Source organism: Syngnathoides biaculeatus, chromosome 16, assembly GCF_019802595.1.
Source record: "Syngnathoides biaculeatus isolate LvHL_M chromosome 16, ASM1980259v1, whole genome shotgun sequence".
Lineage (NCBI taxonomy): Eukaryota > Metazoa > Chordata > Actinopteri > Syngnathiformes > Syngnathidae > Syngnathoides > Syngnathoides biaculeatus.
Window position 1 is genome coordinate 3,052,767 of NC_084655.1, and position 25,819 is coordinate 3,078,585.

The 25,819-nt window shown below is 43.6% G+C and overlaps 1 protein-coding gene across 2 annotated transcripts; it reads left to right on the forward strand.

The window, feature by feature from the left end:
- zgc:86896 (uncharacterized protein LOC415190 homolog) lies at window positions 1-25,612 on the forward strand. 2 transcript variants are annotated; one of them, XM_061845921.1, is made up of 13 exons: window positions 1-171; window positions 2,474-2,530; window positions 4,754-4,878; window positions 5,666-5,770; window positions 8,269-8,491; window positions 9,155-9,262; window positions 12,440-12,646; window positions 13,819-13,894; window positions 21,387-21,577; window positions 23,284-23,371; window positions 23,913-24,719; window positions 24,969-25,092; window positions 25,331-25,612. In XM_061845921.1, exons 3-11 carry the CDS (start codon window positions 4,815-4,817, stop codon window positions 23,916-23,918), a joined length of 1,068 nt encoding a protein of 355 aa, XP_061701905.1. In that variant the 5' UTR covers window positions 1-171; window positions 2,474-2,530; window positions 4,754-4,814; the 3' UTR covers window positions 23,919-24,719; window positions 24,969-25,092; window positions 25,331-25,612. The 2 variants fall into 2 exon arrangements, with proteins under 2 accessions (XP_061701905.1, XP_061701904.1); XM_061845920.1 differs by lacking the exons at window positions 1-171; window positions 2,474-2,530 and adding an exon at window positions 4,201-4,289 and having other exon boundaries at window positions 23,913-24,710; window positions 25,331-25,611.
- Window positions 25,613-25,819: the final 207 nt, after the last annotated feature.

Below are 25,819 nucleotides of genomic sequence, written 5' to 3' on the forward strand. Positions count from 1 at the left end.
CATGTGCGAGAAGACATTCTCCATTATGAACATTAACAAGAGCCGCATGAGGACGTGACTGAGTGACTCTCACCTGCGTGACGTCTTGCGCATCAAAACCACTGCTCTTGAGCCAGACATGGACTACATACTGCAGTCAAGATCCCAGTATCACCCTTCACATTAGTGCAGGCAAGACCTTTGTTAAGTCCTCTGAGTTGAATAAATTCTTAAATCTCAGTTAATTAATTTTTTTGTGATGGTCAAAATCACAGTTTGAATATGCAGTGATCATTGTTTTGTTTTCAGCACTTTTCCTACAGTGAGCATATAATAGTGAATAATATGTAATGTTTCACATGAACTTAGATATCCTTTATAGTTTTCTTAATTTTTTGTGGTTTGTGATTTCGGTAAAAACCTAAATGTAAAAAAAAAATGTAAAAGTAAAAGTATGCCATTTGTAATTAAATTAAAAAAATCCCAAAAAGTTAATTTGTATTTAATGTTAATGGTTCAAAGAATGTCAGGCTAAATAGTCGGCCCCCACACATTTTCACCTTACCAAATCTGGCCCTCTTTGCAAAAAGTTTGGACACCCCTGCTCTAGACCATTGCAAAGTAATTGTTGCAAAGCATAATGATAGCACTGGAGAGAGGTGGATACCTACAGTGAAGGAAACAAGTATTTGAACACCCTGCTATCTTGCAAGTTGTCCCACTTCGAAATCATGGAGGGGTATGAATTTTTTATTGTAGGTGCATGTCCACTGTGAGAGAGATAATCTCAAAAGAAAAATCCAGACATCACAGTGTATGATTTTTTTTTAACGATTTATTTGTGTGATACAGCTGCAAATAAGCATTTGAACACCTGTCTATCAGCTAGAATTCTGACCCTCAAAGAGGGTTAGTCCACTTTTAAAAATCCACCTCAACTCCATGTATTATCCTGAATCAGATGCACCTGTGTGCGGTCGTTAGCAGCACACCAAAGAGCTCTCCAAAGACACCAGAGACAAAATTTTACAACTCCACAGTGCTGGAAAGGGCTACAGAGACATTGCCAAGCAGCTTGATGAAAAAAGGTCCACTGGTGGAGCAATCATTGGAAAATGGAAGAAGTTAAACATGACGGTCAATCTCAATCGGAGTGGAGCTCCATGGAAGATATCATCTCGAGGGTTCTCAGTAATCCTTAGAAAGGTGAGGAATGAGTCTGGGACTACACGACAGGACTTGGTCAGTGACCTGAAAAGAGCTGGGACCACCGTTTCCAAGGTGACTGTTGGTAATACACCAAAACATCATGGTTTGAAATCATGCATGACATGGCAGGTTCCCCTGGTGAAACCAGCACATGTCAAGGCCCGTCTTAAGTTTGCCAATGACCATTTGGATGATACAGCGTAGTCAGATGAGACCAAAATTGAACTTTTTGGTCATAAATAAAGTGTTTGGAGGAAGATGAATGATGAGTTCCATCCCAAAAACACAATCCCTACTGTGAAGCATGTGGGTGGTAGCATCATGCTTTGCGGGTGTTTTTCTCCAGATGAGACAGGATGGCTGCACTGTATTAAGGAGAGGATGACCCTGGCCATGTATTGTGAGATTTTGGGGAACAACCTCTTTCCCTCAGTCAGAGCATTGAAGATGGGTCGGGGCTAGGTCTTTCAACATGACAATGACCCAAAGCACACAGCCAGGAAAACCAAGGAGTTGCTCCGTAAGAAGCATATCAAGGTTCTGGTGTGGCCCAGCCACTCTCCAGACCTAAACCCAATAGAAAATCTTTGGAGGGAGCTGAAACTCCATGTTCAGTTCAGAAACCTGTCTGATCTACAGAAGATCTGTGTGGAGGAGTGGGCCAAAATCCCTCCTGCAGTGTGTGCAAACCTGGTGAACAACTACAGGAAACATTTGACCTCTGTAATTGCAAACAAAGGCTACTGTACCAAATATTAACATTGGTTTTCTCAGGTGTTCAAATACTTATTTGCAGCTGTATCCCACAAATAAATCATTAAAAAAAATCATACTTTGTGATTTTTGGATTTTTCTTTTAAGATTATCTTTCTCACAGTGGACATGCACCTACGATGAAAATTTCAGAACCCCCCATGATTTCTAAGTGTGAGAACTTGCAATATGCAATATTCAAATACTTATTTTCTTCATTGTATACACACAGGTTTTTTTTTTTTTTCAAATACAGTGGGTAAATGTTACAAGTAGAACTAAACAGTTTTTAGGGTTCAGAATAGCCTGACATGTTAGATGGAGAATGACACAATGCAATTTTGTGGTACAATTGGTTTGTTTGTTTTTGCACTTACAGAACATTGGGTACAGCACATTTATATGGTTAAAACATTGTGATAAGGCCCCAAAAAAATAATGTTGTGTTTCCGGTAACACAGACTAAGAAAACTAAGTTTGGTAGGTTGGGATTTTTTAAAAATTTTGTCATATGCTTTCTCTTGTGTGACAGTCTCTGAGTCCCGTATCCTGATGTTGGCTTCAACGCAAAACAGCAGGACTGCAACATGTGAGCAAGCTTCTCCCAGGCCAGTCTTCCAGTTGCAATGAGCAGCAACAATTTTCCCACTTTGTTTAGCAATCACCCAAGGCCAAAGTGGCTTTTCTGGCAATGCTTGGGAATGGAGAACCTGTCAAGATAATATTGGAGTTTTTAACATACATGCATGTATTAAGTACCATGCACATTTAATTACTGAATATTTTCACCTATCATGATTGTTGCAAATGAAAATTTCACAAAAGAATGTAGGCTAGAGAAATTTACATTTTATTGAAAAAATGTGTCTGTTTCAAATATTATGATTTTGAAAATATATGTAGTACAAAGAGACAGAAACAACAAAAATAAATTAATTATACTATTTCCTGCATGGTGTTACTTAACTGTCACAGTTGTAAATGATCATTAAATTACTCCTGGTCTCACAAACATTACATACATTTAAATTTACATGAATTAAATAATTGGATTTGCTAAAAAGCTATAGTGGGAACCTCTACATTGAACTGAGAAAAGTCATAGTGTAATGAAATATAGATCATATGAAACGTTAAGACTGACCTTTCCACTGACTCGGTGGTATCCATTTCTGACAACAACTCCCACATTGCGAACCCAGCCACACACAACGTGATTGTATGTATCTTGTAAGCTTTCAAGTCATCCACGGTATAAACCAGGGTTGCCCCAGATTTATTTTTACCCCAAGATCTACTTCTCAAGCATCCAGCCTCTCGCGATCGACATGGGTGGCCGCGGGCGTATGGTTGCAAGACATGTTCTAAAAATAGCACAGGTCACAAATTGTGATGATTATTACTATTGTTATTATTATTTGCTGCGACTGGCTGGCAACCAGTTCAGGGTGTCCCCGCCTCCTCCCCGTTGACAGCTGAGATAGGCTCCAGTACTCCGCGCGACCCTCGTGAGGATAAGAGGCAAAAGAAAATGATGGATGGATATTATTATTTGTGCTGCAAATTTTTAATATGACCTGTCTTAAATTTTTAATATAATGTCGTATAGTATAAAGTATTTATATATTTGAATATGTATAAAGAGTTTTATTTTCAAAGTTTGCTGCAAACAGGTCATACGATCGGTGCTCACAAAGTAGCCATCAGCCTCCAAAAGGTTGGTGACCCCTGGCTGGTCTACGGTTTACCCACTTCCCAAATTAGGTTAACTGGAAATGGATCAAAAATGGATTGCTGGTATTTATTTTGGGAAGAACAATTACTGATTATCACATCTAGGCCAAAGTTCTGATGTTTGATGTTTAAATTCTTTGTGAACTAATATTCCAAATTGGGGTCTTTTTTGTCTTTATTTGGCTTGTAATAGGCAGGCAACCAGTCAAGGGTTACCCCTCCTCTAGCTCAAATGAATAGATTGACTCCAATGACCCAATGAGAAAATGTGGTTTGAGAAAAATGGATGGATGCCATTATAAATGAGTATAATATCAGATGGAAAGACATTCATCTACTAGTTAGCTAACATTGTCCCCTGCTCTACACGCACACACACACATTCATGAAATGATGGTTACATCAGTAGTAGGAGTATACTGTATATTGTTCCATCTATCCAAATGCAAACTCAACACTGACACTCAGACACACCCACTTTTCTTTCACTACCTCCAATAAAAAGGAAACCACTTCCTTGTAGTCTGACTGCACACCTCGATTCGTGTCGACTGCCCAGAGTCCACGAATATATAGGTTCTAACTACAGTATCACTCATCCAAACTACTCAAAGGTAAGTCATTGCATTGATTAATCACATCTACTCAGCTCATTTATTTTCTGGTATTTAATCTGTAAAAACCCCAAAAAACTTGTCCCTATTATTATTGCTGCCTCAACCTGGTTGAGATTGGGTGAACATGAATACATCATATGAAGTAACATTTTGACTAAGAAGCAAAGGAGAGGGATTACAAACAATTCAACTTTTCTTGTTCTAATAAGGATGAGGTTGTTTAAATTGCTTAGGCAAAGTAAACTCCTGTTTGTACAGTATGAACCACTCCTCGTAAGGTGTGTATTATTTTCCCAAACAATTATTCTCAGAAGAAGACAGGCAAGTCTGACCATAAAGCACAAAATGTGGTGCTCAGTAAGTGTGCTAAAAGATATTGATACAATTACTTTTATTGGATGTTATTTCATTCGTGTCTCTTTAATAATAATGTGTCTCCTTGTGCTCCTCCCTGATCTCAGTCCCAGGCGACCATCTGGACTGCCACCCACATTCCAAAGCAGCTCCCATCTCTGTTAAAACATGTCACGGTATACTTTTGGTCTAGAGCCACTGTCTTGCCACACCTGGAATAAAGACAGGACACGTAGGTGAAACTCTGTCATTCCATTCCATCGGATAAATACAGTACATAAAGTAAATCTTGGTGGATTTGCAAATTTGTGATAGTTTACTGTATTTATTTAAACTTAAAACCCTGGCGGTCCTACATACCATATACGCTGAGCCTTGGAAATGCATTTTCTGTAGCCTGTAATTCTATTAATGCTGCCAGTGTAACCACAAGGAATCCGATTGGCAAAAAAGCAAATGGAGTAAAGAGACTCATTGATGGAAAGACAGCTTTAGATACTGTGGAGTGTGGAGCATTGTTGAGTGGATTGTTTTGTCCTATATTGCACACTTAAGATGCTTTACAGTGACAAAAGACAAAAAAATAACTGACTATACCACTCCTATAACCACTCCTTATAAAACACTTGTTGTCACTTATGTCAAATGGGTTGTTCAAATTCTGCTCAGCTATTAAAGATAGATAGGTAGGTAGGTAGGGCAGGGTAGGGTAGGGTAGGGTAGGGGATAGATAGATTCAATTATACTGTATGTGAGAGATAGCTCATAAGAAACAACAAATACCTACCGGTACTTGTTTCAAGATGAGAAAACCATAATTTTGGAAAGAGATTATGTTAAATATACAGTCAAATCTTTGTAATGTGAATAAATATAAAATCAGATTATCTCATTTGGTGACAAGATAAGAATTCTGAATATAATCCACCCTGCTTTGTTGCATAAAACGATGGACTGCTGCCATTAAAACATTTGAAAATCAATACAATGCAAAAATGTGAATATTTGCTTCTATACAGAAATTGCAGTGAGTCCCAACAACAATGTGGTGAACATTTATGAAAAGAAAGCCAGAGACTGGATCAAGATCCATGAGCTTACTGAACACAGTGGGCGTATCACAGGTACAGAAGCTTGTATCGAGAGTGCCTGGGGGAAGGGTGGTTTCACTTTCAAATGCACATTTAGCAATGTTTTTTTTTTCTTGTATTTGTCATTCATTACCTCCCTCAAGTGCATTGCATTTTTTTGTGGAAAGGGTGTGAAACGTGTAAAAAAACTAATGCGCAATACAGTGTGGCATATATTGCCACACCCTACCCATCTCCAGCATTGATGTCTGCACACGTGATTGAATGACAGCAATAATGTGTCATAATTGCACAATTGGATGCCACCTCCATTAAACCATTTTTTGATCGTAAACCAGTTTGGAATAAGCAAGTAAAATAAATGGTGCACGTAAAAATACACTAGTGCTCCACAAGAATGAAACACATTTTCGACATCTTCTCATAAATATCTTGGGTGACCTGAAGCCTCCTCTCGCTGACTTTTATTCCTGGACTGGTCGCCACTTAATTACAGGGCACATGTTGACGGCAAAAGACCATTCGCATTGACACCTATTGGCAATTTATTAGTCTTCAAATAACCTGACATGAATGGCTTGGTAATGTGGGAGGAAGCTGGTGTAATCAGAGAAAACCCACATAAGCACAGTGAATATATGCATATGCGTCAAAGGAAATTCAGAACCTCAAAACTGTGAGCCAAATGGAATAACCACCACACCACCACCCAACAACATAATGTTTCAAATTTAATCAATTATTTTTTCATTATTTATTTATTTGGATGAGACCGTAGACTTTAATAAAATACATGTATATAAAACATGATTACATGATTATAATAAGTGTCAGATTTTCTCCAAGGCCATCAAAAACAAAAAAACAAGAAGTATGTTGACAATATCAAAAGTAACAAAAGTAAGTACACAACCCCATGATCAGTGTTGTTGTTAACAACAGGGTGTTAAATACAAAAGTAACAAAAAAAGTGTGTGTTATCAGTGTTTTCAGGTTTGGTTTGTCCAGTCTTTTTTTCTTTTTTTTTTTTTTAGTTTGCATTGAAAGACGGTGATAGAAACTTTCCCTTATTGGGACGAGAAGGGTGTTCCAGAAATATGTCTTGAAGGACTGAAAGCAACAGTGTAAAAAAGCAAATAATAGCAAGCAATAATAATTACTTTTTGAGGTGGGATGGCTGAAGTGTAAAAGAAAGAGACTAGTAAGCCATTGTCATGCTTGAGAATGTAAGATTATAGCTCTTGAGGGTGGGATAGGGGGAGGGGGTTGGTTAGGATATCTGAAGAGGGATGATAGTCCGTTGGAATAGGAAGGTGCATGTCGCGGGAGCATTGACAGATGGAAGAGGTTCGATGGCATGGCAGGAATGGCAAACGAAGCGGAAGACACGGAAAGAGCTCTATGGATAGAGGAGGACAACACGTTTGGTACAATGCAGGTAGCAAAGTAGTGAAAAGAACATACGATAAGGAATAGTGAGAGTTGGTCTGTGTACCACAAATGAGCATCAATAATCTGCCACTGGATTCCTGGATCAGCCTTATGAGAGATCAAGGAGTGTTCCTATGAACCACATCCTTCCCAGTCCACAAGGAATTAGAAATCCCAACACTTGGGCTCACATCCAGGATGTGTGACACCGTGAAGGCAGGATAATTGTCAATTACCAGTACATGGGGGGCAGAGAGGGTTGGCTAGAGGGATAAGTGTGCTAGTGGTGATAGGTTTTAGCAGAGAAACATGTAATGCATGGTGGATTTTTAGACATAGTGGGAGCTCCAACTGATTTTAGAGATCGGAAAGGGACCAATAAAGGATCGCATGACGTTACATGATTTAGTCTGGAGAGGAAGGTCACAGGATGAGAGCCAAACCAACTGACCCATCTTGTAAACAGGTATAGGCCAATAAAGCGTCGCATGACTTTACATCATTTAGTCTGGAGAGGAAGGTCACAGGAGCGCCAAACCAACTGACCCACCTTGTAAACAGGCATAGGGGAGTGGTGCAGATCGCCAGAGATCTCAAGCAATATAATGAATGAAGCATTTGAATTATAAAGTAAGCTTAAAGCGGCACGATGGAGCAGCTGTAAAGCGTTGGCCTCACAGTTCTGAGGTCCCGGGTTCAATTCCAGGCCTGCCTGTGTGAAGTTTGCATGTTCTTCCTGTGCCTGCGTCGGTTTTCTCCGGGCACTCTGGTTTCATTCCACATCCCAGAAACATGCAACATTAATTGGACACTGTAAATTGCTCCTAGGTGTGATTGTGAGTGCGGCTGTTTGTCTCGATGTGCCCTGCAACTGGCTGGCAACCAGTTCAGGGTGTACCGTGCCTCCTACCCATTGACAGCTGGGATAGGTTCCAGCACTCCCGCAACCCTTGTGAGAATAAGTGAAAAGGAAGAAAGAAAATGGATGGATGGATGGAAGTGAGCTGAAAGAAAATACAGTGTATTCATACAGTAGGACATGTATTCAAAGAAAGAGCTAATACTTACTTTTTCATGGAACCTCATTATCATATTCACAGGAATTGACTGGGCACATGAGTCTAATCGCATCGTCACCTGTGCTTCTGACCGCAATGCCTACGTGTGGACTCTAAAAGATGGCTCGTGGAAGCCCACTCTGGTCCTCGTGCGAATCAACCGTGCGGCAACCTGTGTAAAATGGTCACCTCTGGAAAACAAGTTTGCCCTTGGGAGTGGAGCTCGACTCATCTCTGTCTGCTATTTTGAGAAGGAAAATGATTGGTAAAAGCAAAATGGAAAAATGCACGCCTAGTTTTCTACAGTATTTATACTTTATGAGCACTGGAGATGATCTTTAGTGATTTTCTAATGGATGAAAATCCCCCCCGCCCACAAAAGACCACAATACATTGTGCTTTCAAAACAGTGTCATGCTACTTTTGTACTAACTTGATGTTACTGCTTACATTCAATAGAAGGCCTCACTGATCTTGACAATTATTGTATATATTACACAGCCGCCAGACAAAATTTTTCAGATTTACAATTGTGGCACATAATCACAACGAATGGCATTCAAAGCTCTGGTTCTGCGAAGTGATGAAATAATGAAATCAAATGGTAGATGTGCAGTTCAATGGTATTGATCCAAGTTTTATCCATCCAAAATTAATTTGACAACAAAGGGGTACGGGGTGGGAATGCCCTCCATCTCAGTAATGCCTTGGGTTACCGCCCCTTTTGGCCCCCTTTGTATGCCACTAATTATGATACCCAAGTGCACATATTTAGACTGCTTCCTTATCTTCAAGGTAATAACTGTTGTGTAATTAATTTTTACATACGAACAATGCCTCCTCCAATTGCTCTCATAAATGCACAAAATGTTAAATAACGCTTTTGATAAACACACCGACAACACATTCTTTCCATTCCCACCAACAGGTGGCTAAGTAAGCACATCAAAAAGCCCATCCGCTCCACCATTCTGAGCCTGGATTGGCATCCTAATAACATTCTTTTGGCAGCTGGTTCTGCGGATCTCCACTGCAGGTAACAGTATTTTTCATTCCAAATGAAATTGTGCAGGAGTGCTTCAATTGGTTATATTGGAGCCTTGTTTAAGGGACTAACAGGGGACAGCTTGTCTGTTAAATCCGATTGTCCATTATATTTAAGCAGTATTTTGTGGCCTAAAAACACCAGTACAGTACAGTACTGTACATCCATCCATTTTCTCAACTACTTTTCCTCACTAGGGTCGCAGTCGTGCTGAAGCCTAATGTAGCTATGTTAGGGTGAGGGGTAGGATATATTCTGAACAGGGATCTAGGCAATCACAGGGCACGTATAAACTAACAGCTATTCACAATCAAATTCACACCCATGGAAAATTTAGTCTTTTCAACCAACCGAACACGCATGTTTCTGGGATGTGGGAAGAAATCAGAGTTCCCAGAGAGAACCCACACAGGCATAGGGAGAATATGCAAACTCCACATAGACGGGACGTAATTTGAACCCCAGTCCTCAGAACTGTGAGGCAGAGTGCTAACCAGTCATCATCCGTGCCAACTGTGTCTTCTTTAGGGGTGCCCACAGTGCATCCTCTTTTTACATGGAAGCCTATCTTCTGCATCCTCCTCTCTGTCACCAACAGCATCTGAATCCTCTTTATTGCCAAGTATGTCAAAAGCAAATAATTTGTCTTTGATGTGTTTGAGTTGTAGCCGCTCTAGTATGACAACAGACAATGAAATTGACAGAGAATACTTTTGAAACAAAGATATTGCAAGAACAGCGACAGATCACTAAAGGGTTATAAGTTATCTGACAATGGTGTTTCACTTTTTTTTTTTGAGGGATTGTGGAAAAAGAGGCGGCATGGTGGAGCAACTGGTTAGAGTGTTGGCCTCACAGTTCTGAGGACCAGGGTTCAAATACTTGGCCGATCTTTGTGGATTTTGCGTGTTCTCCTCGTGCCTGTGTGGGTTTTCTCCGACACTTTCTTTGTGCTTTTCCATGAATAGTCTCGAGGCAAATAATGCATCTGCGGTACTCTTTCTAAAACCATGATGTTGCTCGTAAATACTTCTGTCTTGAGTGCAGTCTCCACTACTTTTTTCCATAACTTCATTGTGTGTCTCATCAACTTTGTTCCTCAATAGTTCCCATAGCTCTGTACATCACCCTTGTTCTTAAAAATGAGCTTCAGCACACTTCTCCATTCTTCAGGCATCTTCTCACCAGCAAGAATTATTTTGAACAAGTTGGTCAAAAACTCCATAGAACCCTCTCTGAAATCCTTTCATACCTCCACAGGTCCTTTCCAACTTTCAGCCTCTTTAGTGCCTTTCTAACTTCCACCTCGCTAATAATTGACACTTCCTGGTCCACCATACTTGCCTCTTGTACTCTTCCTTCTTCTCTCATTTTCTTTATTCATCAACTCCTCAATGTATTCTTTCCATCTTTCTAACATCTAGGATACTACTGGCACCAGTCAACACATTTCTATCTCTATCCTTAATCACCCTAACCTGCTACACATCCTTCCCATCTCTATCCCTCTGTCTGGCCAACATGTAGGGATTCTTTTCTCCTTATTTAGTGTCCGACCTGGTGTCCAGGTCCTCATATGCCATTTGTTTAGCCTTTTCTACCTATACCGTTGCCCTATGTCACATCTCAATGTATTTTTCGCCTCTCCTCTGTCCTCTCAGTGTCCCAATTCTTCTTCGATAACCTCTTTCCTTGTATGACTTCTTGTACTTCAAGATTCTACCACCAAGTCTCCTTCTCCCCTTTTCCATGCCATCCAGTAAGATATTGTACAAAGTATTTAAAAAAATGCTTTAAAATGTTTTTCAATACTTACCCCACTGGTGGATAAAATAGGTGATTATGATTTAAACTGGGAACTATTTTTTGTCTGTTAAATTGAGCTCCATTCAATCGAGGTTCCACTGTAAATGCCCAACTAAACAAATAAAACAGCTTCAAAATGATGAAATATATAATTTCTGGGCACTAATTACAAAACAACCAGAAGTTTTATTCAGAGCATGTATTATGATTGTGTTGTTATTTGAACGTGGATATTCTATTGTGTCGTCAAATGCAAATTCAAGGACAGCATGGCCAAGATGATTTCATTTTGAGCCCAAAAAAATTCATACTCTGTTGGATTAGCAACTTTTGAGGATGGAATCTTTTGGACCATTGCAAATGAATCTAACATGAACTTATCATGCATACAAACAGGCACATACTGTACATACAGTGAAGAAAATAAGTATTTGAACATCTTGCTATATTGAGTCACGGGAGAAAATTTTATGGTCAGATGAGACCAAAATGGAACTTTTTGGTCATAATTCCATTAACCGTATTTGTGGAAAGACGAATGATGAGTTCCATCCCAAGAACACCATCCCTACCGTGAAGCATGGGGGTGGTAGCATCATCCTTTGGGGTGCTTTTCTGCACATGGGACAGAACGACTGCACTATATTAAGGAGCGGATGACCGCATCCCTGTATTGTGAGTTTTGGGAAACAACCTTTTTCCCTCAGTCAGAGCATTGAAGATGGGTTGTGGCTGGGTCTTTTCAACATGACAATGACCCGAAGCACACAGCCAGCAAAACCAAGGAGTGGCTCCGTAAGAAGCATATCAAGGTTCTGGGGTGGCCTAACCAGTCCCCAAACCTAAACCCAATAGAAAATCTTTGGAGGAAGCTGAAACTCTGTGTTTCTTAGCGACAGCCCAGAAACATGTCTGATCTAGAGAAGATCGGTGTGGAGAAGTGGGCCAAAATCCCTCCTGCAGTGTGTGCAAACCTGGTGAACAGCTTCAGGAAACGATTGACCTCTGTAATTGTAAACAAAGGCTACTGCACCAAATATTAACATTGGTTTTCTCATGTGTTCAAATACTTATTTTCAGCTGTATCACACAAATAAATCATTAAAAAAATATACATTACCATTTCTTAGATGATCTCTCTCACAGTGGACATGCACTTACGATGAAGCTTTCAGAGCCCTCAATGATTTCTAAGTGGGAGAACTTGCAATATAGTAGGGTGATCAAATACTTATTTTCTTGACTGTATGTCCTGTAAAATGTAGGGATTTTTTTTTTAAATTAAAATATCTTAAGACAACAGTCAACATTTCCAATTTACAAGATTAAAATATAATTTAACTCTGTGCTTTGAATTTTTAGGATTTTCTCAGCCTACATAAAAGACATCGAGGACAAGCCTGGACCCACTGCTTGGGGGGCTAAAATGCCTTTTGGGGAGGTAATGTTTGAGAATAAGGACTGTGGAGGCTGGGTGCACAGTGTCTCCTTCTCCCCCAGTGGAGACCAACTGGCCTGGGTAGCCCACAATAGCAGCATCACTGTAGCTGATGCTGCACTGGGAAATGAGTAAGTATTACTGAAATACAATATCTATACATTTGGGAATTTTCCTGAAACTCCACTAGAAATGTTAACCTTGTTAAGTCTATGCTATTCAACAGTTGTACAGGTGATGGCACTATCCATCCATTATCTGAGCCGCTTATCCTCATGAGGGTCGCAGGAGTGCTGGAGCCTATCCTAGCTGTCGACGGACAGGAGGCAGGGTACACCCTGAACTAGTTGCCAGCCAATCAAGAGAAACAGCCACACTCACAATCACACCCAGGTGCAATTTAGAGTGTCCAATTAATGTTGCATGTTTTTAGGATGTGGGAGGAAAAATGGAGTGCCCAAAGAAAACCCAAACAGGCACGGGGAGTACATGCAAACTCCTCACAGGTGGGTCAGGGATTGATCCTGGGACCTCAGAACTCCGAGGCTAACGCTTTCTAGCTGCACCACCATGCCGCCCTGATGGCACTAATGTGTTTAGAGTAATAATTTGTAAACCAGTTCACTGACATTTAAATGGATATGCACTATGGTTATGCATACAAAATGTTCACTACATCAGGGCTAGCACATAGCTTCTATTGGGCCTTTAGTGGAATTTGATTTGTGCTAGGCTCCAGCACGGCTGTGACCTTAGTGAGGATAATGGAAGAGTGAGCATATGGAAGATGGATGGATGGATGGATAGACGATAATAATAATAATAATAGTGGCACGGTGCACGACTGGTTAGAGAGCGTCTACCTCACAGTTCTGAGGACCGGGATTCAAATCCCCCTTGAGGCGCTTGCATGCTCTCCCAGTGCCTTTGTGGGTTTTCTCTGGGTACTCCAGTTTCCTACCACATCCCCAAAACATGCATTATTTGGAGACTCTAAATTGTCCTCTGGTATGACTGTGAGTGCGAATGTTTTTTTTGTTTCTATGTACCCTGCATTTGGCTGGCAACCAATTCAGGGTGTACCCCGCCTCCTGCCAGAAGATACTTGGGTTAGGTTCTAACATTCCCGTGACCCTTGTGAGGATAAGCAGCTCAGAAAATGGATGGCTGGATAATAATAATAATGGTAACTCATTATTATTATTATTTTATTTAGGGTTGGAAATACAAAGGAGAAAATACAAAAGTATTAAGATAACGTGTATGTTTCATGATATATTTGTTGATCACTTTGCTTGTCCAGGGCAACACAACTGACCATTGACAGTCTTCCCCTCCTGAGTGTCCTATATGTGAGCCCTACGGAGATTGTTGCCGCAGTAAGTACTGACCTGCCATGAGTGGATTTTGAACGTGTGTGTGTGTGTGTGTGTGTGCGTGCGTGCGCATGTTTGTGTATGTGGGTGGAGGCTCTGTTTGTGTGTGGTTTTATTTCCAAACTTTTATTGATAATGTTCAAAAATAAATTGTGAAAAAACTGTATAAATATTGAATACCTTGGCCTGACATTGCTGAGGACTGTGGTTAAAATCCCAACCCCCTCCTGTGTGGAGTTTACATGTTCTCCCCATGCCTGTGTGGGTTTTCTCCAGGTACTCCAGTTTCCTCCCACATCCCCAAAACATGCATTAATTGGAGACTCTAAATTGCCCCAAGGTGTGACTGTTGTCTGTCTCCAAGTGCTCTGCAATTGGCTGGTAAGCAGTTCAGGGTGTACCCCACCTGTCACGACCGGGGCTCGAGGGCGGACCCAAATGCACGACTCCAGAGGCAAGCAGGTAGAGAACAGAAAGCCTTTATTTGGTCCGTGGTCAATGATCAGCGAGTCAGTCAGGAAAAGCAGCAGTATCAGAAGTGCCAGGCTTACTAGGATGGTCAGGGAACAAGCGAGGGTCGGTACATGGTAGGTCAGGTATACGGGAGTGCAGGAACGAGGCATGGGAATCAACAATCTGGCGGAGGACGAGTTGTCCCCCATGTATAAGTACTGGGTGTAATCAGCCGAAACAGGGTGCAGGTGTATGTCGACTAATTGCTGACCACACCCAGCCTGGGGAGGATGCCAGGAGCATGACACCACCTTCTGCCCGATGACAGCTGGGATACGCTCCAGCACTCCTGCGATCCTTGTGAGGATAAGCAGCTCAGGAAATGGATAGGTTGAATACCTCAACGGCCCAGGAGCGTCTGGATGGGCCGCGTAAAAATCCTCGATGAGGGAGGGGTCCTCAATGAAGCGCGAGGGAATCCAAGAGCGCTCCTCCCGTCCGTATCCCTCCCAATCCACCCGGTACTGGAACCCCCTTCCTCTGCGGCAGGAAGACAGCAACCGGCGCAGTGTGTACACCGTTCATCATGCGGGGTGGGGGGGGGGTATGGCCGGAGGAACCAGCGGCGAAGGACGAGCCGGGCGTAGTCTTCCAACGTGGAACGTAGGGTACACCCTCATCGACCTGGGTAGTCTAAGTGATACAGCGACCGGGTTAATGATTTTGGTGATCGGGAACGGACCAACGAACCTGGGAGCAAGTTTGCGGGATTCCATCCGCAGCGGAAGATCCTTAGTGGAGAGCCACACTCGCTGCCCCACCCTGAGTTCTGGTGCGGCTCTCCTCTTGCGGTCTGCTGCGGACTTGTAGATATTGCCCATGCACAGCAGCGTCCTCTGGGCTGCCTCCCAGGTCCGTTTGCAGCGCCGTACCATTGCCAGAGCTGACGGCACCGCGGAGTCTGCGGCCAATGAGGGAAACAGAGAGGGAGGATAGCCATGGACAACGTGGAGTGGATCCATACCTGTTGAGGCGGAGGGTAGGGAGTTGTGGGCGTACTCAACCCATTTGAGGTGCTGGCTCCACGTGCTCTGGTCCCTAGATGCTAAGCATCGAAGTCCGGTCTGTAATTCCTGATTTACCCTCTCTGTTTGGCCGTTAGACTCCAGATGATGGCCCGAAGTTAGACTGGCCGAAGCGCCGATGAGGGTTCAGAATTCCTTCCAGAAACGGGAGCCGAATTGCGGACCTCTGTCTGAGATGATGTCCCGGGGGAACCCGTGGTAGCGGACGACCTCGTCCAACAACAGCTGGGCTGTCTCCTTGGCTGAGGGGGATCTTCGGAAGTGGCACGAAGTGAACCATCTTGGAGAATCGGTCCACCACAGACAGCACAACTGTGTTACCCTGAGAGGGCGGCAGGCCGTCGACGAAGTCCAACGCGATGTGTGACCACGGGCGGAAAGGGATGGACAGAGGCCGTAACTCACCCACCGGTCGTAAACGGGACGTCTTATCAGCCGCACACACCGGGCAGGCATTGACGAATTCCTTCACGTCTTTGCTGAGGTTGGGCCACCAGAATCTCTGTTCGACCACTGAATGCGTTTTTGCCATACCCGGGTGGCAGACCTTTTTGTTGGTATGGGCCCAGTTGACGACGTCTCCCCGCAGAGATGGAACGACGAAAAGGCGGTCCGACGGACAATCCGGGGGTGGTGGCGTCTCTCCCAGGGCCTCCTTCACCCGCGACTCAACCGCCCAGATGAAGCCGGAAAAGAAGCACGCCTCTGGCAGGATAGGAGCGGCCTCTGATTCCGTGCACTCCCCGTCGTGGATCCGTGAGAGTGCGTCCGGCTTGCCGTTCTTGGAGCCTGGGCGGAAGGACAGAGAAAAGTGGAAGCAGGTGAAGAACAGGGCCCACCTGGCCTGGCAGGCATTCAACCGCTTTGCGGTATTCAGGTACTCTAGGTTCTTGTGGTCAGTGAAGACCACGAACGACACTTGCGAGCCCTCCAGCCAGTGCTGCCACTCCTCCAACGCAGTCTTGACCGCCAGCAGTTCTCCATCTCCTACATCGTAGTTCCTCTCAGCATCCGAGACAGGAACGCACACGGGTGGATCCTTCCGTCCTTGGGACTCCTCTGCGACAAGATGGCTCCGATTCCCGAATTAGATGTGTCAACCTCCACCATAAACTGGTGATCTGGGTCCGGAACAATGAGGATGGGCGCGGCGGTGAAACTTGCCTTAAGCCTGTTGAGGGCCTCCTGGTAGGTCCTGGACCCCTCGAAGACATTGTGTGGCGAGGTGAGCGCGTGCAGAGGAGCGGCCACAGAGCTGAAGTTCCTTATGAACTTCCTGTAGAAATTAGCGAATCCTAAGAACCTCTCTACGTCCTTCCTGCTGGCGGGGCCAGGCCACCGCAGCACCGCATCGACCTTCCCGGGGTCCATATGTATATCCCCCTCTGCCAGGACAAAACCCAGGAAGGACACGGATGCTCGGTGGAACTCACACTTGCCCATATTTACGAACACCTGGTGCTGCAACAGATGCCGGAGCACCTCTCTGACTTGTTGGATGTGAGAGGTCAGGTCTGCTGAAAAGAAAAGAATGTCATCAAGGTATACAAATACAGTTTTATTCAGGAGCTCCCGAAGTACGTCATTCATGAAGTTTTGGAAGACGCCCGGGGCATTGATCAGCCCGAAGGGCATCATGAGATACTCGTAATGCCCCGTAGGAGTGTTGAAAGGCGTCTTCCATTCGTCGCCCTCCCGGATCCGCACCAGATGATATGTGCTGTGCAAGTCCAGTTTGGTGAAGATCCGGGCTCCTTGGAGGAGTTCAAAAGCCGTAGCAATTAAGGGCAAGGGGTACCTGTTCTTGACCGTGATGGCATTCAATCCTCGGTAGTCGATGCAGGGTCGCAAAGTGGAATCCTTCTTTTTAACAAAAAAAAACCCTGCACCGGCTGGTGAGGACGACGGGCGAATGAGTCCGGTTGCCAGGGGCTTCTCTACGTACTCCCTCATTGCTTGGTGCTCCGGTCCTGTCAAAGAAAACAGTTTCCCTCTGGGAGGTGAGGTACCCGGGAGGAGTTCGATAGCACAGTCATAAGGCCGATGTGGCGGCAGAGATTTTGCCTTGGACTCATAAAAAACCTCCTTTAAATCATGGTAACAAGAGGGCACTGTGGCTAATTCGGAGGTGGTACTCAATTCAGCAACTTGAATCCCTCCGTCCTCAGCAGTGAGACACTGCTTGTGACAGTCCTCACCCCAAGCCATTATCCGACCCGTTACCCAGTCAATATGGGGGTTGTGTCTCTTGAGCCACGGGCTCCACAGGATTATATCACTGCTGCTAGAGTTAAAAACGTGGAAACTAATGCGCTCTGTGTTCATGCTCGGAACGTCCATACGTAAGGTTTGTGTGCGGTGTGTAACCCGCCAGAGGAACTTGCCGTTGGCGGCGTAAGCAATACGAAGACGCTGTGTGGGGAAGGTTGCCACACGCAATGCTCGACCACACGGGGATTAATAAGGTTAGCGTCTGAACCGGAGTCAATGAACGTGGTCACAAAGCACGAGTGAGAGTCCGTTCCTACGGTGAGGTGCAAAAGCGACCGCTCTTACTCAGCGACAGTATACCGCACACTCACCGGCGTAGAGATCTTAAGGTCGGAGCGCTTCGGCCGAACCGGGCGATTAAGTGTCCAAAACTACCGCAGTAGAAACAGCGCCCTTCTCGTCGCCGGCGTAAGCGCTCCTCCGCTGAGCTGCCGAGCTCCTCCACTTGCATGGGTTCCCATGTAGAAAGCAGTGTGGGCGGCCGGGAAGCGACCAGGCTGAACCTCCCCGTCTCCTCCTCCGTCATGTCCATCTGCCCCTGCACGGCCAAGCTCTGATCCACCTTGATGGCCAGTGCGATGAGGGTCTCCAGCGAAGGCGGAAGATCCACGGCAATGAGGAGACCACGGATCTGTGGGGAAAGTCCCTGGTAGAAGGCGTCATGGAGAGCCTCCTCATTCCACCGGCTCTCGGCGGCCCGAATCCGGAATTCGATCGCGTAGTCTGACACGCGGCGACGGCCTAGCCGAATTGTCATGAGAGAGGCCGCCGCCTTGCGTTCCGGAGCTGCGTACTGGAATACTTGGGTGAGCGCGCAGACAAACGTCGTCCATGAACGGCAGATCTCCGAGTTGCGACTCCACTCTGCAGTGGCCCACGCCTCCGCCCTCCCAGTCATGTGGGAAATTACGAAGGCGATCCGGGAGCGGTCCGTGGGGAAAGCGGACGCCTGCAGTTCAAAATGGAGGTCGCACTGCGCAAGGAAGGGCTTGACGTTGCCTGAGTCGCCTGAGAAACGTTCCGGTCGGGAGAGCGGAGATATGCCGGCACGGGAGGGCTCCGTAACAGGCAAAACGGGTGGACTTGAAGCAACAGGCGGAATGACCATCGTTGCCGTAGCAGCCGCGCTAGCTTGGGATGCTAGCCACGGCTCCAGCCGGGCACAGATCTCATGGAGACATTCATTCGTAACCTGGAGAGCAGCCTCTAGCTCGACCAGGCGTCTGCCCTGGACTTGCAGCGAACGGCGGATGGCCTCAGAGTTGGCGGGGTCCATGTTTTGGCCAGATCGTTCTGTCACGACCGGGGCTCGAGGGCGGACTCAAATGCATGACTCCAGAGGCAAGCAGGTAGAGTACAGAAAGCCTTTATTCGGTCTGTGGTCAATGATCAGCGAGTCAGTCAGGAAAAGCAGCAGCATCAGAAGTGGCAGGCTTACTAGGATGGTCAGGGAACAGGCGAGGGTCGGTAGACTGTAGGTCAGCTATACAGGAGTGAGGCATGGGAATCAACGATCTGGCGGAGGACTAGTTGTCCCCCGTGTCCTATAAGTACTGGGTGTAATCAGCCGAAACAGGGTGCAGGTGTGTGTCGACTAATTGGCTGACCACACCCAGCCTGGGGAGGATGCCAGGAGCATGACACCACCTTCTGCCTGATGACAGCTGGGATACGCTCCAGCACTCCTGCAATCCTTGTGAGGATAAGCAGCTCAGGAAATGGATGGGTTGAATACCTCATTGAATACCAATAATAAAAAAAAAGTATTTTTGACACCTTTTTGGACACTGAATGTCACCATCCATACATAGTTAAAAGAAATCAAGGAATATTCTTCTTTTTCTTTCCGCTTGTCCCGTTAGGGGTCGCCACAGCGTGTCATCTTTTTCCATCTGAGCCTATTTCGTGCATCCGCCTCTCTAACACCCACTGTCCTCATGTCCCCCCTCACAACATCCATCAACCTTTTCTTTGGTCTTACTCTCGCTCGTTTGCCTGGCAGCTCCATCCTCAGCATCGTTCTACCAATACACTCACTTTCTCGCCTCCGGACATGTCCAAACCATCGAAGTTGCTCTCTCGAACCTTGTCTCCAAAGCATCCAACTTTGGCTGTCCCTCTAATGAGCTCATTTCTAATCCTATCCAACCTGTTCACACCAAGCGAGAACCTCAGCGTCTTCATTTCTGCTCCCTCCAGTTCTGCTTCCTGTTGTTTCTTCAGAGCCACCGTCTCTAATCCTTACATCATGGCCGGCCTCACCACTGTTTTATAAACTTTGCCCTTCATCATCGCGAATACTCTTCTGTCACATAGAACACCAGACACCTTTTTCACTGCTTTACCACACTCACCATTGAGCTGTATTGTTGACCCCAAATATTTGAAATCGTCCAACCTCGCTATCTCTTCTCCCTGGAGGTTCACTCTTCCTCCTCCACCCCTCTCATTCACGCACATATATTCTGTTTTACTTCGGCTAATCTTCATTCCTCTCCTTTCTCGTGCGTACCTCCATCTTTTTAATTACTCCTCCGCCTGATCCCTGCTTTCACTACAGATCACAATATCATCTGCGAACATCATGGTCCAAGGGGATTCCAGTCTATCCTCATCTGTCAGCCTACCCATTACTACCTCAAACAGGAAGGGGCTCACCTCAGAACCCAGATGCAGTCCCACCTCCACCTTATATTCTTCCTACAGCAGATCTCACCGCTGTTCTGTTGCCCTCATACATGTCCTGAACTACTCTAACATATTTCCTCTCTTGATACTCTGTTATAGGCTTTTTCTAGGTCTACAAAGATACAATGTAGCTCCTTATGACCTTCTCTGTACTTTTCCACGAGCATCCTCAAGGCAAATAGTGCATCTGTGGTACTCTTTCTAGGCATGAAACCATACTGTTACTCGCATATACTTCAGTCCTGAGTCTAGCTTCCACTACTCTTTCCCATAACTTCATTGTGTGCCTCATCATGTTTATTCCGCTGTAGTTTCCACAGTTATGAACATCGCCTTTGTCCTTAAAAATGGCGACTAACACACTTTTCCTCCATTCTTCTGGCATCTTCTCTCCCACTAGTATTCTATTGAATAAGTTGGTCAAAAACTCCACTGCCACCTCACCAAATTGCTTCCATACCTCCAATGGTATATCATCGGGTCCAACTGTCTTTCCATTTTTCATTCAGTTCAGTGACTTTTTAACTTCTCCCTTACTAACCATTGCCACTTCCCAGTCATTCACGCTGGCCTCTTCTACTTTACATTCTCTCCCATTTTCTTCATTCATGAACTTCTCAAAGTACTCTTTCTATCTACTTCGCACACTCCTGGCACCAGTCAACAGCATGAGTTACAGTAGTTAAGTAATTTAGTGAAAATTGTAACAGTGTTCAAGCTGGTGAAGTTTAATACGGTAACTAGGGCCTAAGAGGCCAGTGTTATTTGGAGAACAAGTACCAATCAGTTGAACTGAACTCGAATTAACTGAACTGCCTCTACGTCCACACAACAAACACCACACATGGCAGACCGTACCCATACCAGTACCCATACCATTACATTATCAACACAGTAATTGCTAATTTAACACCATATTGCTGATTTAACATCATATTGCTGTGATACAGTGCTGTGTAGTGATATTGTATTCATAACACCCATTTTATGTCTTTTAGGGGCATGACTGTTGTCCCTACCAATTCAGCTATAAGGGACCCGGCTCTCTGGCATTTGTAAAGAAGCTTGACATTCCTAAGCAGTCTTCCAAGAGTGGCATGTCAGCCATGCAGCACTTCCGTAACTTGGATAAGAAGGCTACCGATGATGACAGCAATGAGCTGGACACACTACACCAGAACAGCATAACGTAAGAGGAACTGCTGTTTCTCACTCCACTCACATTAAATTTAAAAAAAAAAAACACACACACCTGCAATCCTGGTGAGGATAAGCAGTACAGAAAATGGATGGATGCATGGATGGATGGATGGATGGATAAAATGAAACATATTGATTTGAATTTATTCTTCCAGCACGTTTATCTTCTTCTGTGTATGTGTAAAGTGTATACAGTATATAGTACAAATGTGCATAAAATTTTTAGTACTCTCTGTTAATTAAGGAAAACACAGTGGTCACAGAAATAACTTCAATCTAACCCTAAAGAAATGAATTTAAAAAATGAAAATTAACTATTAAAAAAACGACATTGCTTTTGAACTGTGAATCAGAATCAGAATATCTTTATGACCTTAAAGGCAAATTGGTGTTGCTGCAGGAGTCCAAAGAGTACAGGGCACAAAATTACAATATTAGGAGAGACAGTAAGACTCTATTAAAGTCTAAAAGTCAAACATAACAAAAGCAACATAATTACAGAAACTGTTCAACAGAATTATTTTAAAAACAAAGTCATCAAACGGCATCAACAAAACTGATGGTACGCCGAGAAAAGGGGCGGAGGAGGAGGGGTGAAGCTTCAGGGATAAGAGATAGCAAGGGTGGATGACTTCAAATAGTTGGGGTCAACAATAGAAACCAATGGAGAGTGTGGTAAAGAAGTAAAGAAACGGGTTCAAGCAGGGTGGAACAGTTGCCGGAAGGTGTCTGATGTATGTGACAGAAGAGTCTCCACTAAGGGGAAAGTTCATAAAACAGTGCTGAGGCCGGCCATGATGTATGGATTAGTGAACAGGTTGGATAGGATTAGAAATGACGTCATTTGAGGGACAACCAAAGTTGGATGTTTTGGGTGGGTGTTGAGGATGGAGCTGCCAGGCAAAAGAGCGAGAGGAAGACCAAAGAAAAGGTTGATGAATGTTGTGAGGGAGGACATGAGGGCAGTGGGTGTGAAAGAAGAAGATGTACTAGATAGGCTGAGATGGAAGAAAGAACACTGTCCCCACGGTGAAATGTAGAGGAGGCTCTGTTATGTTCTAGGGCTGCTTTGATACATTTGGAACACGGTGTCTTCACTCTGTGCAGACTACAATAAAATCTCAAGACTATCAAATTATTCAAGAGAGAAATGTGCTGCCCGATGTCAAAAAGATTGATCTCAATTGCAGGTCATGGGTCTTGCAAGAGGACAATGACCCAAAATACACAGCTAAAACACTCAAGAATGGCTAAGAACAAAACATTGGGCAACTGGAGCAATTTAATCTAGAACAAGTCAAAATACCTGCTTAGAAGTGTAGAAGTCTCAGTGAAAGGTACATAAATAATTTGATTGCAATGATTGGCTCAAAGGAATGTTCAACTAATTTTTTAGTTAAGGATATCTTCATTTTTGTCCAGGCCTGCTTCATGAGTTTGTTTATGAAAATAATTCTGTTGAACCACATCTTCAAAGCAATGTCTGATTTTCATTATTCTTATTTATGTATTTATTGTTGTTGTCAGATTATATTTACAGTATTTATATGACCACTGTGTTTTTTTTTTCTTTCATTAACAGAGGGGTACCAACAATTTTATCCACATATCTATATAAAAGTTACTTGTTGGTTGTGGTCTTCTGTCTATGTATCTCAACCTTATACAACAACCCCATTCATCTATGTCCTGTAGGCAATTGTGTGCTGTTAAGGGAACAGATAAAGTGGAGAAGTACAGTAGTGTGGGACTGGATGGAGCCATGGTAATGTGGGAATTTAAGGTAAAGTATACAGTATGTGGCAACATTTAATTGAAAATAATTAATAAATAAATTTTCATGTTTTTATGCTTTCAAACAGAACACAACCTGTTGTGACTGTTTTCTGTTGATTACAAACAACACAATGTACAGATGATACAAGTGACTTCTATTGGTAATGTACTGTAGATCAGTAGTGTGTAGTTACACGGTATGATTTGAGAAAGATCCAAATTTCCAGTGCTTGGCAGTAATTATGTTTGAGGATTATAATTCAGTGGGTTCTGAAAGGTTCCCGTTTTTAATTTTTTTTTATAATTCAGTCCTGTATTGTTATTATAAGGAACACAGATGCCATGTACAGAAACAAAAAGCTCATCGACCATCCCTGTCCTTTTTATTCTATTTATATGAATTGAGATTTTTCACAAACACCATGTACTGTATGTTTTATTTGAATGTCTGCAGCTACTGTCAGCCACATGATCAATACATTATTGAACTACTGCCATCACCCAATTCGCAAATGAGAAGGATTCTAATGGTAATTTTTGTTTTGCAGCACTGAGACAAAGCAGGCTAGATGTTGTGGTACTGCTTCCACCAATCAATACTTGGGAGACTCCTCTGCTGTTTAATATAACTGCAACTAAACACAATGACAGTGATTTAATTGATTTTGATTATTGGAAAATACTGTTATCATCTGTATCACCCCTTTTCCAATAAAATGTAATTGAAACAAGTTGATATCGCATAACCTTTTCCTGTTTACAATGTAACTGTCATGATTGGAGGGAGATTGGACCCAAGACCAGGCAGAGACAGAGGCTGAAAGGTCGCAATGAACAGTTTATTGAAAGGGCAATGGGAATGGTCCTTGAGGTGTACTGGTAGGTGGTGGAGGTAGTGACGTGGGGCAGATGGTGACAAGGACAGGCGGCAAGCTTGACAGAATTGTGGCTGGAATCCACTTGGCAAGGAGAAACCCCGAGGTCAGAGTTATGCCACGGAATTGGGTTGCTTACTTTACGTGAGCCATGGTACCCCTACTGAAGCGGCAACACTCTGGCAAGGTTTTCCGGGATCGGGCAGGCTTGAATACAGGTGGTAACAAGGGCTGATTGGTGACAGGTGCAGCCAAGAAAGGTGCTAGTAAGAAAGAGGGGCGGGTAGGAATTGGGTGAGAAGGCACAAAGTGGCACTCAGACTGACAATGGAGTTGTAGGGGAGCTCATAATAGTAATCACAGTACAGTATTACATAGTATAGAGGGCTGTGACTGACGTCACTGCTGAGCATGCGCATTAACTTTTCGCCATATTAGAAGACAAACAACCCCCCGCGAAGTTCGAGTGCTGTAAGTGTAGTAAGTTTTTATATAGTTTCATCACTGTTTCTTCGCTTGGAATTTGATCTCCATGATCTAGCAAGGCATGGCAGCCCCTTCTGCCAAGTGTAAATATGTTGACACTGCCAGCTGTCAATAGGAGAAACTTGCTCTGGTTGATGGAGTTGACCCTTACGAGTCACCCAAACAGTAATGGACAGCAGATGTGACATACTATCCTAGTGTAATTTACCCTGACATTGGAAACTATTTTATCTTCACTCCAAGTGTTTATACCATGGATGACCTGAAAGCTTACAAGAGCATGGATGGATACAATCCGGTTGTGTGTGGCTGGGTTTGTGATGTGGGAGTTGTTCTCAGAAATGGATACCACCGACTCAGTGGAAAGGTCAGTGTTTACATATCATATGATCTGTATTTCATTACACTGTGACTTTTCTCAGTTCAATGTTGACGTTCCCACTACAACTTTTTAGCAAATCCAATTATTTAATTCATGTACATATTTAATGTTTGTGAGGCCATGAGTAATTTTATGATCATTTGCAATTTATAATTTGACATTTAAGTAACGCCATGTATGTATTCATGAATGTATGTTAAAAACTCTAATATTACCTTTACAGGTTCTCCATTCTCAAGAATTGCGAAAAAAGCCCCTTTGGCCTTGGGTGATTGCTAAACAAAGTGGGAAAATTGTTGCTGCACATTGCAAGTGCAAGGCTGGCGTGAGAGAAGCTTGTTCACATGTTGCAGCACTGCTGTTTTCGGCCAACATCAGGATACAGGACTGTCATGGAAGAAAAAGCATACTGGAAGCTGCCAACACCTCCTCAAAAATAGTTGATTTAAAAAAAAAAAAAAAAAAAAAAAAAAAAATAATAAAATCCCAACCTACCTACCCTAGCTTTCTTAAGTCTCTGTTACTGGAAACACAACATTATTTTTGTTTGTTCTTATCACAATGTTTTGACCATATAAATGTGCTGTACCCAATGTTAGGTAAGTGTGAAAACAAACAAACCAATTGTACTTGAAAATTTTATTGTATCATTCTCCATCTAACATGTCAGGCTGTTCTGTACCCTGAAAATTGTGTTTAGTTCTACTGGTAA